Source organism: Petromyzon marinus, chromosome 42 (assembly GCF_048934315.1).
Source record: "Petromyzon marinus isolate PM22_M1 ecotype Great Lakes invasive population chromosome 42, UKy_Petmar_22M1.pri1.0, whole genome shotgun sequence".
Taxonomy (NCBI): Eukaryota; Metazoa; Chordata; class Hyperoartia; order Petromyzontiformes; family Petromyzontidae; genus Petromyzon; species Petromyzon marinus.
The window spans coordinates 5,805,209-5,821,765 of record NC_133708.1 but is presented as its reverse complement, the minus strand read 5'-3'; the positions used below and the strand labels follow the sequence as shown (position 1 = coordinate 5,821,765).

The window sequence follows — 16,557 nt, the reverse complement described above, 5'->3', positions numbered from 1 at the left end:
CTAGGGGACTCGTCGCTAGGGGACTCGTCGCTAGGGGACTCGTCGTTATGGGGCTCGTCGCTAGGGGACTCGTCGCTAGGGAACTCGTCGCTAGGGGACTCGTCGCTAGGGGACTCGTCGCTAGTGGACTCGTCGTTATGGGGCTCGTCGCTAGGGGACTCGTCGCTAGGGGACTCGTCGCTAGGGGACTCGTCGCTAGGGGACTCGTCGTTATGGGGCTCGTCGCTAGGGGGCTCGTCGCTAGGGGACTCGTCGCTAGGGGACTCGTCATCTGCCGTAATCCGAACCCCCATCGACTCGTCGCGGCCTTCGGAACGCACCAGCCACCACGCAGCTGGTGCGGGCGCTGCCACCGCCACCGTTATCGCCGACTAAAGACTTGCAAGAGACAATGCAAGCGTTGGAATCCGTGCGTAAGCGTGATTTTTATTCCTGGTTGTCGTCATTGTTGTAAATGTTGTTTAGGAGCGGTACGTGGCGAGCTTGATGCCCCTGCAGAAAAACATCACCCCCTTCAAGGTGCCACCATCACAAACACCATGACGCGCCTTCACCATCCCCAACATCGTTATGAACACCATCACCAGAACAAAAAAGCTAAAAGAAACCCACACAGTGTAAGAGCAGTGTTGGCCAGACATCTCAATGCTGAAAACTTACTTACAAATCACCCGGTTGGAATCACATAGCAGCAGCAACATGGTCCCCCCGTACTGCGAAAACTTGGCAGGATCCTCCTGAAAAATGGGTTTTGAGACTCGGTGAATATCTCCCGGGTAAACAAGCATCATCACACTCTTTGGTTCTATTCGGTAAAGTCACGTAGGTAAAAAATAAAATAACAAAAATCACGACGTTTATTTTTTACCTACGTGACTTTACCGAATAGGACCAAAGAGTATGGATCCTTGCAGTCACGAAAGCTTCAAATCTAGAAAAGCATCATCATCATCTTGTAGTGAGATGACTGGCGCACATGATTTGCTGCACGCATCACGGGAATAGAATTGACTGGTAGTTTCCTTGCCACTGTGCCTCCTGTGACCTCCGTGACCTAAAACGACCTCCCCGTGATCTCCTTGTGACCCCATGACCCCATGACCGCTCTGTGACCCGATGGCTTGTTGCCACCCCCAACACACAGAGCCCCCCTCCTCTGGGCCCATTTCAGGCGGAGGACTTCATCCGCACGCTGGAGAAGAATGGCCCACAGCTCACGTCGCCCATCAAGGGGGACTGGACGGGGTTCTATCGGTACTCACGCCACACACACACACACATCCTCCGCGTGGCCTACATGGGGCCAGTGATGGTGTGATGGTGGCGACGGTGTGTGGCTGATGATGGTGGTGACGATGTTTGTGTGTTGATGGTGTGTGATTGATGATGATGGTGGTGTTGATGGTGTGATAGTGCGGTGTGGCGTTGTGCGGTTGATGATGATGGTGGTAGTGACAGTGTTTGTGTGTTGATGGTGTGCGGTTGATGATGGTGGTGGTGACGGTGTTGTGTGTGTGCGTGTGATGGTGCGGTGTGGCATTGGGTGGTTGATGATGGTGGTAGTGACAGTGTTTGTGTGTTGATGGTGTGCGGTTGATGACGGTGGTGGTGACGGTGTTGTGTGTGTGTGATGGTGCGGTGTGGCGTTGTGTGGTTGATGATGGTGGTGGTGACAGTGTTTGTGTGTTGATGGTGTGTGGTTGATGATGGTGGTAGTGAGTGTTTATGTGTTGATAGTGTGCGGTTGATGAAGGTGGTGGTGATGGTGTTGTGTGTGTGTGTGATGGTGTGCGGTTGATGATGGTGGTAGTGACAGTGTTTGTGTGTTGATGGTGTGCGGTTGATGATGGTGGTGGTGACGGTGTTGTGTGTGTGTGTGATGGTGCGGTGTGGCGTTGTGTGGTTGACGATGGTGGTGGTGACAGTGTGAAGTAGCGGTGTGTGGCTGATGGTTGGTGACAGCGCGTGTGTTTGTGACGGTACGGTGCGTGCCGTGTGGTGCTTTAGACGGTTCGTGCGCTCCCCTAACTTTGCGGGCTGGCTGCGCGAGCGCCACGGGGACATGCGGCTCAAGCTGGAGGCCGTGCACATGGACATGATGGCCAACGCGGTGCGTGCCACCACACGCCTCCCTCACCACTCTCTCGTTCACATCGCAAACACTCGCCACTCACACTCGCTACTCACACTCACCACTCACACTCGCCACTCACACTCGCCACTCACACTCGCCACTCTCACTCGCCACTCACACTTACCACTCACACTCACACTCACCACTCACACTCGCCACTCACACTCGCCACTCTCACTCGCCACTCACACTCGCCACTCACACTCGCCACTCTCACTCGCCACTCTCACTCGCCACTCACACTCACCACTCACACTTGCTACTCTCACTCGCCACTCACACTCGCCACTCACACTCGCTACTCACACCACTCTCTCGCTCGCATCGCAAACACTCGCCACTCACACTCGCCACTCTCGACACTCGCTACTCACACTCGCCACTCTCACTCGCCACTCACACTCGCCACTCTCGACACTCGCCACTCTCACTCGCCACTCACACTCACCACTCACACTCACCACTCACACTCGCTACTCACACTTACCACTCACACTCGCCACTCACACTCGCTACTCTCACTCGCCACTCACACTCGCCACTCTCACTCGCCACTCACACTCGCCACTCTCGACACTCGCCACTCTCACTCGCCACTCACACTCACCACTCACACTCACCACTCACACTCGCCACTCACACTCACCACTCACACTCGCCACTCACACTCGCTACTCTCACTCGCCACTCACACTCGCCACTCACACTCGCCACTCTCACTCGCCAATCACACTCACCACTCACACTCGCTACTCTCACTCGCCAGTCACACTCGCCACTCACACTCGCCACTCACACTCGCCACTCACACTCGCCACTCACACCACTCTCTCGCTCGCATCGCAAACACTCGCCACTCACACTCGCCACTCACACTCGCCACTCACACTCGCTACTCACACCACTCTCTCGCTCGCATCGCAAACACTCGCCACTCACACTCGCCACTCTCGACACTCGCTACTCACACTCGCCACTCTCACTCGCCACTCACACTCGCCACTCTCGACACTCGCTACTCACACTCGCCACTCACACTCGCCACTCTCGACACTCGCCACTCTCACTCGCCACTCACACTCACCACTCACACTCACCACTCACACTCGCTACTCACACTTACCACTCACACTCGCCACTCACACTCACCACTCACACTCGCCACTCACACTCGCTACACTCACTCGCCACTCACACTCGCCACTCACACTCGCCACTCTCACTCGCCACTCACACTCACCACTCACACTCGCCACTCTCACTCGCCAGTCACACTCGCCACTCACACTCGCCACTCACACTCGCCACTCACACCACTCTCTCGCTCGCATCGCAAACACTCGCCACTCACACTCGCCACTCACACTTGACACTCGCTACTCTCACTCACCACTCTCACTCGCCACTCTCGACACTCGCCACTCTCACTCACCACTCACACTCGCCACTCTCACTCGCCACTCTCACTCGCCACTCACACTCGCCACTCACACTCGCTACTCACACTCGCTACTCTCGTTACTCACCACTCACACTCGCCACTCACACTCGCCACTCTCACTCGCCACTCTCACTCGCCCACTCACCCTCCACTCACACTCGCTACTCACACTCGCTACTCTCGTTACTCGCCACTCACACTCACCACTCACACTCGCCATTCACACTCGCCACTCTCACTCGCTACTCACACTCGCTACTCTCGACACTCGCCACTCACACTCGCCACTCTCACTCGCCACTCACACTCGCCACTCTCACTTGCCACTCTCACTCGCCACTCACACTCGCTATTCACACTCGCTACTCTCGTTATTCGCCACTCACACTCACCACTCACACTCGCCATTCACACTCGCCACTCACACTCGCTACTCTCGACACTCGCCACTCACACTCACCACTCACACTCGCCACTCTTGACACTCGCTACTCTCACTCGCCACTCATACTCGCCACTCACACTCACCACCCACACTCGCCACTCTCACTCACCACTCACACTCGCTACTCTCGACACTCACCACTCACACTCGCCACTCACACTCGCCACTCACACTCACCACTCACACTCGCCACTCTCGACACTCGCCACTCGCCGCTCACACTCACCACTCACACTCGCCACTCTCACTCACACTCGCTACTCTCGACACACACCACTCACACTCGCTACTCACACTCGCCACTCTCACTCGCTACTCTCGACACACACCACTCACACTCGCCACTCTCACTCACCACTCACACTCGCCACTCACACTCACTACTCTCGACACTCACCACTCACACTCACCACTCACACTCACTACTCTCGTTACTCACCACTCTCACTCGCCACTCACACTCACTACTCTCGACACTCACCACTCACACTCACTACTCTCGACACTCACCACTCACACTCGCCACTCACTACTCTCGACACTCGCCACTCACACTCACTTCTCTCGTTACTCACCACTCTCACTCACCACTCACCACTCGCACTCGCTACTCTCGACACTCACCACTCACACTCGCCACTCTCGACACTCACCACTCTCGACACTCGCCACTCTCACTCACCGCTCACTCGCCACTCTCACTCACCACTCACACTCGCTACTCTCGACACTCACCACTCACACTCGCTACTCTCGTTACTCGCCACTCACACTCGCTACTCTCGACACTCACCACTCACACTCGCCACTCACATTCAGCGCTCACTGTTATCACGAACGCACTCGTCCACTCTCGCTCACATCGCCAGCAGTGCCATTACCAGTGCTGTCATCGTGACATCATCACTCATTTACATTGTCATCATTGCTGTCGTTGACAGTATCGAATTCCAGCTCCATTGCCCGAGCTATCGGTTTGATTGCCGCGTGGCAAACGCCCCTTGCAGGGCATGTTCAGGTGCGCTCCCCCGTGAGTCTGGGGAGGCGACCGAAGTGACTTTGCTCTGTGCTGTCGTCTTCTGGCGGCTTTATCCAGCACGAGGTGATGCACAGCCGGCTGTACCTGTGAGTGCACTCGCGCGTGCGTGTCCGTGCGTGTGCGCAGGACCTGAGTGGCTGGGTGCGAGGGCGCAGCGAGGTGGAGTCGGTTGACTGGGTGATCAAGCTCCGTGAGAAAATGGTAACGCAGCCTTGACGTTGCGCCCTCGGCTCACCCCGCCCAACATGGCGCTCTCTGCCGCCCTTTACCCAACATGGCGCCCGCATTTCGCTCCCTAGCCAACATGGCGCCCTCCTCCACCCCCTACCAAACATGGCGCCTTCCGCTCAACCGCTCTTAACACGGTGCCCTTCACTCTTCGCTACCCATCATGGTGCCCTCTGGTCGCCCGTCATCTCTCACACCCTGCACTACATGGCGTCCTCCTTCAATACTGACCCCCCCCCCAACTCAACATCGTCTCACTCGACCACCTACCCCCCCGCGACCCCCATGATCCCCATGCCTCTGTGACCCCATAACCCCGGTGCCCAGGCACACGTGACCCAGGCACAGGTGAGCGTGGGAGCGCAGACGCTGGTGAAGCTGCGCGCGCACGTGGACGCCATCATCTCCTCGCTGCCGCCCGACCTGCAGGGCGTGCTGGGCAGCGGCGGCTAGGACGCGTGTCTCTACACGTCTCATCTCATCTTCCATGTCCCCGTGTCTCTGTGCCGCCATGTCTCCCTTCTACGTCTCTCATGCTCGTGTCTACATGTCCTCACGTCGTTGTTTCTCCTCGTGTCCTCTCTCATCTCCTGCGCACCCACGCCTCCCATGTCTCCCGTCATCTCCGTGTCCCCAGGTCTCCCCATACTTCCCCCACGTCTCCCCGCGTCTCCCGTCGTCTCCGCGTCCCCCTGTCCCGCATCTTGCCTTGTCCATTAGCCGGTGGTATGAATCGCTGTTTGCCCATCGGGTTGAAACACGGAGCGGCGATGCTGGCGGTGACGGCGCTGGGCTGAGCCGGGCCGGTCTCGGCTGCTCCTAGTGTTCTTATAATTAGTTGTGTACATATACAAAGATAGCGGTCCCCCCTGTAACCTTATCGGATTGTTTGGGACGAGTGCTGTTATTGAGCACCTATAAAGTCCCGGCACAGCACGTGAGAGGGTGGTCAGTTCCATGCCCGGCCGTCTTGGTCTCCCTAGTGACAATGTTTACATATCCCACCAGGCACTGTACTCATATGAGGCTGAGCCGACCTAGGGAAGGCCCAGGACCAGTTCAGATAATCGCCAATGGGGTTGGCCGTGAGCGGGAATTGTATCTGGCACGCTGGGTTAAATTCACACGCACACACAAGTGTACATAATACACACAAACAAGGAGAAGTGCATATAGACATGCACGTACACACACGCTGACTGATGCCCACTTGCAGGCCGGTGCAGTGTACACGCACAGGGACAGCTGCCACTGGGAGGGGCGGGGGGGGGGGTCCCGTAGGTGAGACTGCAGCAGGTCCATTGTAATGTTTGAGATGGTATGTGATGAAAGGTGCTTTTAAGTTCCCGAGGGATTTAAAGCACGTGCCCTGTACACCGCATGTGCAGCAATACCTCGGTTTATGCCGGGGGATGCGTTCCTCAAAAGGTAAATATCGAAATTGCGTCAAAGCAATTTACAGAGTAGGTTGAAGCGAAGGCTGAGGGGCGACGAATATGAGAAAGGACGGACGATGCTGTTAGCGACGTGTGGGTTGAGGTGACGCAAATCGGCGAGCAGTGTTCACCAAAGTGACGACGTAAATCGGGGTATCACTGTACATACACGCAGAGCCCTCCCATGGGTCCACGGCGAATTGGAGCGACGGCCCCGGACCCCGCGCTTTGGGGGGGCTCCCCGCGCTTCGACATCAACGGTGTCGGATGTAATACTTCCGGTTTAGTTTGAAGGCGTCGAGAGAGCCCACAGTGGGATTTGTCCCGGGTCTCGCAACCCCCTGTGGACAGCCTCTGCATACACGGACACGTGCGCGCGATTCCCACTCGCTGCGATCGCACGGTCGCGATCCCTTCGTCTGGTTAGCGTTGTAGCGGGACTCGTGGCCGAACCGATGGGATTTAATCGATGGATTGGCGTCGTCGCTGCGGTGGTTTCGCAAGGCTCGTAACATAAAAACTGAGAAACGGTGTTACGGGAAACATTTCATTCCGAAGCAAACTGCCGCCGGACAATAACTGAAATCGCTTTTTGGATTCCCGCGCGGAGCGTGAATGAGATGAGAATGAGTGAACAGGTTCAGTGAGCCCATAGAAGTGAAAATTAATTCGTCGACATGACAGCTCTTGTGTTGTTTTAAGGCCACAGAGATGTTGACAAACGTGTTGCGGTTTTTGTTGTTGCTGTTCGTGTGCCACTGCCGGCTGAGCAGCGGAAACAGCAGCAGATTGTTTAAAGTGTTGAAGAACAACCACAGGACGGAGCGAGGATTGCATTAATTTTACGCGCGCAAATAGAACCACGACGAATCGCGTTGCATATGTATCGTCAGCACAGAAAGTCCTCGTTTAACGTAGTAGGTGCGTTCCTGGAAAAGTGCCGTGTTAAGCGAAAAAATTTCCCCCGGACGTAATGTTGATGAATATTTTGGCGACATTACCGTGCTACGCGCAATGAGATGGCGGGACCATTAACCAAGGGTAAGCCGCCACGTTACCCTATCGTTCCGCGTTCTGTATCATACCGCCCGGCTGTGCAGCTCGAGAAAGTTAATCGTCAGCCGCGTCATGAACCGCGTTGTATCGGTGCACGTTGCAGGATAAGTGTTCCCTAATGGAAGAACCGCGTTGTGGCAAACATGCGTTATCGTGTGACCACCGCGCGTTAAGCGAGGTAACTCGCCGTCCGTGTACTGTTGACGCCCATTGTTACGATGACTGGTGCTGCCTGTGTAAAGCCGAGTGATTGTTGCCCTGTAAGTGGGGGGGGTGGGGGGAGGGGCCTTTGCTCAACCGGGCCTCTTGGCGAACTGAATAAAGACGGCCGCTCGCACGCACAGCTCCAGGCTGCTCCTCAGCCTGGCCCCGGGCTGGGTGTGTGGGACGGACTTTTTTAAAAGGCCCATAATGCATTCGTGATATATATATTTTTTACGTGCCAGCCAAGCGGCCGTGCGTAAGTGCGTAAATTTAACGAAACATCTCTGCTGGATGTGTGATTTACAATGTGGAGAATAAACAATAAGATGCAAAATATGCGGCTTAAAAGAAGATTAATATCAGTTCTCTCTAGATCATAATCATGTATCTCTCTGTACGTGGTCACTTTCACCAATGTCATCGCTGTGCTTTTGGCACGTAGACACAGAAAAGAAACATTTGAATCCGACCAAATGAAAATATGAAATATCCAACATTTAAATCCAAATACCTGCATCCGTTATCCGAAATATAAAATCGGATCCCGGTCTCATCCCTATCACAGACTGTGATGGCGAAAGGCCATCGGGTTCACAGTCGTGGCCATACGCATCTAACACACGACGAGTCTCGCTCTACGGGAGTGCCGTCTCGTTCAGTATTGGGACACACTGGTCAGGGTTCACACCTTCTCAGCATCTCCTCGATGACCCCACTTCTCACCACCACCACCCTCCTCCTCGCCCTCCTCCTCGCCCTCGCCGCCGCGTCCCAACGCCACTGCCTCCCGTGGTAACGCGGCCTGAGGACCATGAACGCCGCGCACGAGGCCGAGCATGCGGCCAGGACGGCGAGCAGCAGCAGCAGCGACAGAGACACGGCGGCCGTGGCCGTGTCCTCGCCCAGGCCGGGCCCTCCGTCGTCACCATCCCCGGCACCGTTCCCAGCTCCTTCAACGTCACTTTCAGCCATTCCTGCGCCTTCCACGTCGCCTGGCGCTGTGCCGGCGTCGCCTGTCTCTGTCTCGTGAGCAGCACTTGCGTCGTTTGGCCCAATATCATCATCGTGGTCATCGTGACGGTGATCTGGGTAGTCATGAGGATGCTCGTCGCTTGGTCCTGTCCCACCGCCACCACCACTTGCTTCATCTCCATCACCATCGTCACTGCCTGGTCTCGTCCCATAGTCATCGTCCAGCCCTCCTCCCACTTCACCTCTCGATGCTTCTCCCGATGCCTCCTCGTCGTAGCCGGCGGAGTGGTCAGGCGGGTGAAGATGTAAGCGAGCTGTGGGCGGGTGAACTGTGGGAGGGTGAGCTGTGGGAGGGTGAGCTGTGGGAGGGTGAGTTGAGGGAGGGTGAGCTGTGGGAGGGTGAGCTGTGGGCGGGTGAGCTGTGGGAGGGTGAGCTGTGGGAGGGTGAGCTGTGGGAGGGTGAGCTGTGGGCGGGTGAGCTGTGGGAGGGTGAGCTGTGGGAGGGTGAGTTGAGGGAGGGTGAGCTGTGGGAGGGTGAGCTGTGGGCGGGTGAGCTGTGGGAGGGTGAGCTGTGGGAGGGTGAGCTGAGGGAGGGTGAGCTGTGGGCGGGTGAGCTGTGGGCGGGTGAGCTGTGGGAGGGTGAGCTGTGGGAGGGTGAGCTGTGGGAGGGTGAGCTGTGGGCGGGTGAGCTGTGGGAGGGTGAGCTGTGGGAGGGTGAGCTGAGGGAGGGTGAGCTGTGGGCGGGTGAGCTGTGGGAGGGTGAGCTGTGGGAGGGTGAGCTGAGGGAGGGTGAGCTGTGGGAGGGTGAGCTGTGGGAGGGTGAGTTGAGGGAGGGTGAGCTGTGGGAGGGTGAGCTGTGGGCGGGTGAGCTGTGGGAGGGTGAGCTGTGGGAGGGTGAGCTGAGGGAGGGTGAGCTGTGGGCGGGTGAGCTGTGGGCGGGTGAGCTGTGGGAGGGTGAGCTGTGGGAGGGTGAGCTGTGGGAGGGTGAGCTGTGGGAGGGTGAGCTGTGGGCGGGTGAGCTGTGGGAGGGTGAGCTGTGGGAGGGTGAGCTGAGGGAGGGTGAGCTGTGGGCGGGTGAGCTGTGGGAGGGTGAGCTGTGGGAGGGTGAGCTGAGGGAGGGTGAGCTGTGGGAGGGTGAGCTGTGGGAGGGTGAGCTGAGGGAGGGTGAGCTGTGGGCGGGTGAGCTGTGGGAGGTTGAGCTGTGGGAGGGTGAGCTGAGGGAGGGTGAGCTGGGGGAGGGTGAGCTGTGGGAGGGTGAGCTGTGGGCGGGTGAGCTGTGGGAGGGTGAGCTGAGGGAGGGTGACTTGAGGGAGGGTGAGCTGTGGGTGAGGGAGCTGAGGGTGAGTGAGCTGTGGGCGGGTGAGCTGAGGGAGGGTGAGCTGTGGGAGGGTGAGCTGTGGGAGGGTGAGTTGAGGGAGGGTGAGCTGTGGGTGAGGGAGCTGAGGGTGAGTGAGCTGTGGGCGGGTGAGCTGTGGGCGGGTGAGCTGTGGGAGGGTGAGCTGGGGGAGGGTGAGCTGTGGGCGGGTGAGTTGAGGGAGGGTGAGCTGTGGGAGGGTGAGCTGTGGGCGGGTGAGCTGTGGGAGGGTGAACTGTGGGAGGGTGAGCTGTGGGAGGGTGAGCTGTGGGAGGGTGAGTTGACGGAGGGTGAGCTGTGGGTGAGGGAGCTGAGGGTGAGTGAGCTGTGGGCGGGTGAGCTGTGGGCGGGTGAGCTGTGGGAGGGTGAGCTGGGGGAGGGTGAGCTGTGGGAGGGTGAGTTGAGGGAGGGTGAGCTGTGGGAGGGTGAGCTGAGGGAGGATGAGCTGTGGGAGGATGAGCTGTGGGTGAGGGAGCTGTGGGAGGGTGAGTTGAGGGAGGATGAGTTGAGGGAGGGTGAGCTGGGGGAGGGTGAGCTGAGGGAGGGTGACTTGAGGGAGGGTGAGCTGAGGGTGAGTGAGCTGTGGGAGGGTGAGCTGAGGGTGAGTGAGCTGTGGGAGGGTGAGCTGTGGGCGGGTGAGTTGAGGGAGGGTGAGCTGTGGGAGGGTGAGCTGTGGGCGGGTGAGCTGTGGGAGGGTGAACTGTGGGAGGGTGAGCTGTGGGAGGGTGAGCTGTGGGAGGGTGAGTTGACGGAGGGTGAGCTGTGGGTGAGGGAGCTGAGGGTGAGTGAGCTGTGGGCGGGTGAGCTGTGGGCGGGTGAGCTGTGGGAGGGTGAGCTGGGGGAGGGTGAGCTGTGGGAGGGTGAGTTGAGGGAGGGTGAGCTGTGGGAGGGTGAGTTGAGAGAGGGTGAGCTGTGGGAGGGTGAGCTGAGGGAGGGTGAGCTGTGGGAGGGTGAGTTGAGGGAGGATGAGTTGAGGGAGGGTGAGCTGGGGGAGGGTGAGCTGAGGGAGGGTGACTTGAGGGAGGGTGAGCTGAGGGTGAGTGAGCTGTGGGAGGGTGAGCTGAGGGTGAGTGAGCTGTGGGAGGGTGAGCTAAGGGTGAGTGAGCTGAGGGAGGGTGAGCTGGGGGAGGGTGAGCTGTGGGAGGGTGAGTTGAGGGAGGGTGAGCTGTGGGAGGGTGAGCTGAGGGAGGGTGAGCTGGGGGAGGGTGAGTTGAGGGAGGGTGAGCTGTGGGAGGGTGAGCTGTGGGAGGGTGAGCTGTGGGAGGGTGAGCTGTGGGAGGGTGAGCTGAGGGAGGGTGAGCTGGGGGAGGGTGAGTTGAGGGAGGGTGAGTTGTGGGAGGGTGAGCTGTGGGAGGGTGAGCTGTGGGAGGGTGAGCTGAGGGAGGGTGAGCTGAGGGAGCGTGAGCTGTGGGAGGGTGAGCTGTGGGAGGGTGAGTTGAGGGAGGGTGAGCTGTGGGTGAGGGAGCTGTGGGTGAGGGAGCTGCGGGTGAGTGAGCTGTGGGTGAGGGAGCTGCGGGTGAGGGAGCTGCGGGTGAGTGAGCTGCGGGTGAGGGAGCTGTGGGTGAGGGAGCTGCGGGTGAGTGAGCTGTGGGCGAGGGAGCTGTGGGTGAGGGAGCTGCGGGTGAGTGAGCTGTGGGCGAGGGAGCTGTGGGAGGGTGAGCTGTGGGTGAGGGAGCTGTGGGTGAGGGAGCTGTGGGCGAGGGAGCTGCGGGCGAGCTCTCCAGCAGGTGCTCGATCAAGCGAGCTGGGAATGAGTGATCCGTGGGTGAGCAGCCGAGCGAGCGAACCAGGGGTGAGTGATCTGTAGGCGAGCGGCCAAGCAAGCGGTCGAGAGGGTGAACCGCGAACGAGCATTGGGGTGAGCGAGCGGTGGGTGAGCGCTCAAGAGAGCGAGCCGTGGGCGAGTGCGGGTGAACGAGTGGGCCATCATCGGTGGAGGATTGTCGGGATGAGCGAGCCAGCAACGCCAACGCTGCGGTGGCGGCGGTGGCTACTCGCCCGGCCGTGACCCGCCTGGCAGTGCCGCTCGTCCTCCCCGCGTTGATCCCGGGAGCGGGCGACGCGTTGACCCCGGGAGCGGGCGACGCGTTGACCCCGGGAGCGGGCGACGCGTTGACCCCGGGAGCGGGCGACGCGCTGGTGCTGGCGTCCTGGTCTTGGGCGAGGTGGCGCAGCTTGTGGTGGTCGCCGCCTGCCGTGTCGATCGCGACAAAGAGGCGAGATCATCCGCGCCACTCACACTCGAGGCATGGCGAAAGCAGTGGGTGTGCAGGACCGACATGATACCGTGCACATACCGTGGTCATTTTTGCCAACCACACCCTGGATCTCTCTCTCTCTCTCTCCCGCGGGATTTCAGGATCTCTGAGTCTGTGGACATTTTTAGAGGTGACACAGCGGGTTGATGAAGGGGAGGAGGATGATGGTGGTAGTGGTGGTGGTGATGTGGTGATGAGGTGGTGAGTCTCTGCAGCGGAGCCCCGGGAGGATAGCACGATACATCTCTCTCGTGAACGGTGGTGGTGATGATGACGATGGGAGTGATTGAACAGCGGGTTGATGAAGAGGATAACGATGATGGTGGTGATGATAGTGATACATTAATGGTGGTGATAGTGGTGATGTGGTGAGTATCTGCACCGTGGCCCCGGGTGTAGTACACGGTAAATCTCTAGCGGATGGTGATGATGATGACCACGATGATGGTGGTGACGGTATAGTGACGGTGGTGATGTGGTGAGTCTCTGCACCGTGGCCCCGGGAAGAGAAGAGGGTGAACCTCTCCCCCACGCGTGCGCGCACGCAGCTGGAGAGCAGCGGGCACGACACGAGGAGGCAGTTGGGCTGGCGGGGTCCGCGGAGAGACACGAACACAGCCACGTGGCACGCATCACCTGAACGACGCACCACCAACACGTGACCACACCACCAACACGTGACCATGACCACCCACACGTTACCATACACCATCGACACGCCACCATACCATCGACACGTCACCATACCACCAACACGTCACCATACCACAAACACGTCAGCATACCACAAACACATCACCATACCGTCGACACGTCATCATATCATCACGTCACCATAACACCAACATGTCACCATACCACAAACACGTCAGCATACCGTCGACACGTCATCATATCATCACTTCACCATAACACCAACACGTCACCATACCACCAACACGTCACCATACCACCAACACGTCACCATACCACGAACACGTCACCATACCACAAAGACGTCACCATACCACCAACACGTCACCATACCACCAACACGTCACCATACCACGAACACGTCACCATACCACCAACACGTCACCATACCGTCGACACGTCATCAAATCATCACGTCACCATAACACCAACACGTCACCATACCACCAACACGTCACCATACCATCAAGGACCCTAACACGAGGACGACGTCGATCGAGCCGGATCGCTTCTCTAACCCCTGTTCATCGTGATCCAGCCCCTTGAGATAGAGACCCAGACAAGGAGAGAGAGATACCGATAGGGAGGCAGCAGGGGAGAGAGAGGCTGGGCTCACTGTGGAGGCAGCAGCAGCAGGAGGTGAGAGAGAGTATGAGGAGCTGGGCTCACCATGGAGGCAGCAGCAGGAGGTGAGAGAGAGAGTGAGGGGCTGGGCTCACCATGGAGGCAGCAGCAGGAGGAGGTGAGAGAGAGTGAGAGAGGGGCTGGGCTCACCGTAGAGGCAGCAGCAGCAAGAGGTGAGAGAGAGAGAGAGGGGCTGGGCTCACTGTGGAGGCAGCAGCAGCAGGAGGTGAGAGAGAGAGTGAGGAGCTGGGCTCACCGTAGAGGCAGCAGCAGCAAGAGGTGAGAGAGAGAGAGAGGGGCTGGGCTCACTGTGGAGGCAGCAGCAGCAGGAGGTGAGAGAGAGAGGAGCTGGGCTCACCGTAGAGGCAGCAGCAGCAGGAGGAGGTGAGAGAGAGAGAGAGGAGCTGGGCTCACCGTGGAGGCAGCAGGAGTGCGCGCAGCGAGCCCGGGAGTCGCGCCGCGCCACCAAGAGGACGCGGGCGCCCCTCGCCGTGGACTCGGCTAGGTCGAGCGCCGCGCGCGCCTCCCCCCGCAGGGCGCACGGGGGGCCCGCGCCGCGCGCCACCAGGAGGGGTCCGGACGCGCGGTTTCCATCGCGCCCGTGGTGGTGGCCACAGTCGCGGTGCACGGGAAGCGCCGGGCAGCCACGGGGGAAGAAGAGGAGGAGGGCGAGGAGGAGGAGGAGGGCGAGGAGTGGGGAGCCGCCGAGCGGTGATGTTGGCGTCAGCCGGAGCGACATGCGGGGCCGGGGCGGTCGCGGAGCGGGGGAGCTACTGCTGCTCGAGGGGGGTCGGCAGCGCTCGCCGGCATGGCTGTGCGTGCCGGGAACTCAGCCCACACTCACCAGCCTGCGGGGAGAGAGACAGCGCACGGACTCACCACCCAGCTCACCCACACTCGCCGCCCTGCCAGGCGTGGTGGCTCGGCAGGGATGATTATTGTCTGGGACTCTGCTGAGAGAGAGAGAGAGCGCGTGCGTCCTCCTCCACAGCTGCTGCAGCTACTGGCCACCTCACGGACCCCCGCACCGAGAGGATGGCCTGTCAGACAAAAGTCCAGAACCACAAAGCGGTTAGCGAACAGCCGCGCAGCAACGCTCGCTAACCGCTGCATCACCACTCCCCGAAGGACACCAAAGAGACACGCCGTTATCCTCACAAATGAGCGTGCAATGCGGCTCAGGGGAGGTATGGACAAGGACCAGCATGCTTACACACAGGGCGGCACAACGTCATAGGCGCAGTGTTATTGTCCGAGCGATGACTGTCGCTTTAGCGCCATGGAACCGGCCTCATCATAATATAAAGACACAAATCACAAAGCAGGTATAACTGCAACCTCCAGGGTCGTGTTCAACCTTTCAATAATTATAACTTACTTATTTATCCAGGAAAGTTCGAACTGAGTTCTAGGACTCTTTTATTTCATGAGGGTCCTGCCGCTGCTACATTTGGGTTTCTATTTTAACATGTCTTTCGCCCAAATTCACGATGAGTTGTGTTCATTATTACAGTATTATTGCTATGCCACGTGGCAGGAAACCGGAGTAGCTGGACTAAACGCACGCGCGCGTGGACTCCGGCTGGGGTCTCAGCGCGCAAGCCGGGATCGGCAACCTCGCTGCGAGAGCAGAGCGAGGAACCAACTCCTCCTGGTCGCCCCTCTTCTGTCCTCGCAAGGCAGCGCCAGGAGCCGCCTGCTGCCCTGACAAGGGGGGCCCCGCCGCTCGGTTTACCGCTCACCGTGAGCGACCCTGAGCCAGTAGGCGGGGAAAACGATTCCACGTTCCTATGGAGGGGGTCAGTCTCTCCAGAGGGCAACCGCGGTTTGACTTCCCACAGATTGGTACATATTTTAACTGACCTCGTGAGGATGATGAGCCGACATCCAGTCGCGATTTAAACTCAAACCCATGGGGCGGACGCCAAAGCCACGACTGCGCCAGAGTGAACTTTTAAGTATATTTGTTTTAACCTCGGCAGCGGGTAAATCCTATGGAAAGTTGACCTTGGGTTGAAAAGCGAAACTTTTGGAGAAAAAAAAAAGTTCCTTCGGATGCAGCAGAGCAGAAGCCTCACCTTGCCTCCCTCGACGGCAGGGCCCACGCCGCACGTCAGAGAGGAATGCCGGGGCCGTGGACATGGAGCGGAGCGGTGGCTTTGTGCGTAAGTCTGGTGAAGAGAAGGGGAGTGAGAGAGGGGGGGTGGCGAGAGGGAGGGAGAGGCTGCAAGGATGAGACGCCGTATGTGCCCGTGGGATAATGAGGCGCGCATGATTGACAAAGCAATTGTGGGATGCGTCTCGATTTCCCCAGAAACAGAGAGGGCAGTGTGGCCGGTTCCGCTGCTGCTGATGCTACCGCTGGTGGTGGCGGTGGTTGTGGCGGCGGCGATGGTGGTGGTGGCGGTGGTGCTGGTGGAGGAGGGAGTGCCCCCCCATCCTCTCGCTCATCCGTCCGCACCCTCCGCGATGCAATGGAAGTACAATGCGGATTCCTGCAGGAGCGTCTGGATGATGCCGCACCTCCAGACGACGTGCAATTCTACACAGAAAGCGCGGTCAGAGGCAGCGGAAAATAAGGAGGTCTTGATCCTGGGATTGAACTGGGACAGGAGGCTGGCAGCACGGATGGCTGGGAAAAGAGAGTTCTCAACTAGAGAAGGCAGCGGAGGA

At 58.9% G+C, this 16,557-nt stretch overlaps 2 protein-coding genes across 4 annotated transcripts in view; one reads left to right on the top strand and one right to left on the bottom strand.

Annotated features, from left to right (window-relative positions):
- The window catches only part of DENND6A (DENN domain containing 6A), a 30,860-nt gene extending 22,543 nt beyond the window's left edge, over positions 1-8,317 (top strand). For 2 of the 3 annotated variants that reach the window (XM_032969549.2, XM_032969553.2), the window contains 5 exons: positions 466-519; positions 1,145-1,254; positions 2,008-2,110; positions 5,186-5,260; positions 5,615-8,317. In XM_032969549.2, the coding sequence (XP_032825440.2) occupies positions 466-519; positions 1,145-1,254; positions 2,008-2,110; positions 5,186-5,260; positions 5,615-5,740 (468 nt within the window). In that variant the 3' untranslated portion in view covers positions 5,741-8,317. The remainder of the gene's footprint in view (positions 1-465; positions 520-1,144; positions 1,255-2,007; positions 2,111-5,185; positions 5,261-5,614) is intronic. The other variant, XM_032969551.2, reaches the window with a different exon arrangement.
- Positions 8,073-16,312, bottom strand: LOC116951241 (uncharacterized). Its single transcript, XM_076073632.1, has 6 exons — positions 15,963-16,312; positions 14,299-14,732; positions 13,060-13,203; positions 11,611-12,500; positions 8,672-8,785; positions 8,073-8,153 (listed from the first exon to the last, which is right to left on the bottom strand). Exons 2-6 carry the CDS (start codon positions 14,621-14,623, stop codon positions 8,073-8,075), a joined length of 1,554 nt encoding a protein of 517 aa, XP_075929747.1. The 5' UTR covers positions 14,624-14,732; positions 15,963-16,312.
- Positions 16,313-16,557: the final 245 nt, after the last annotated feature.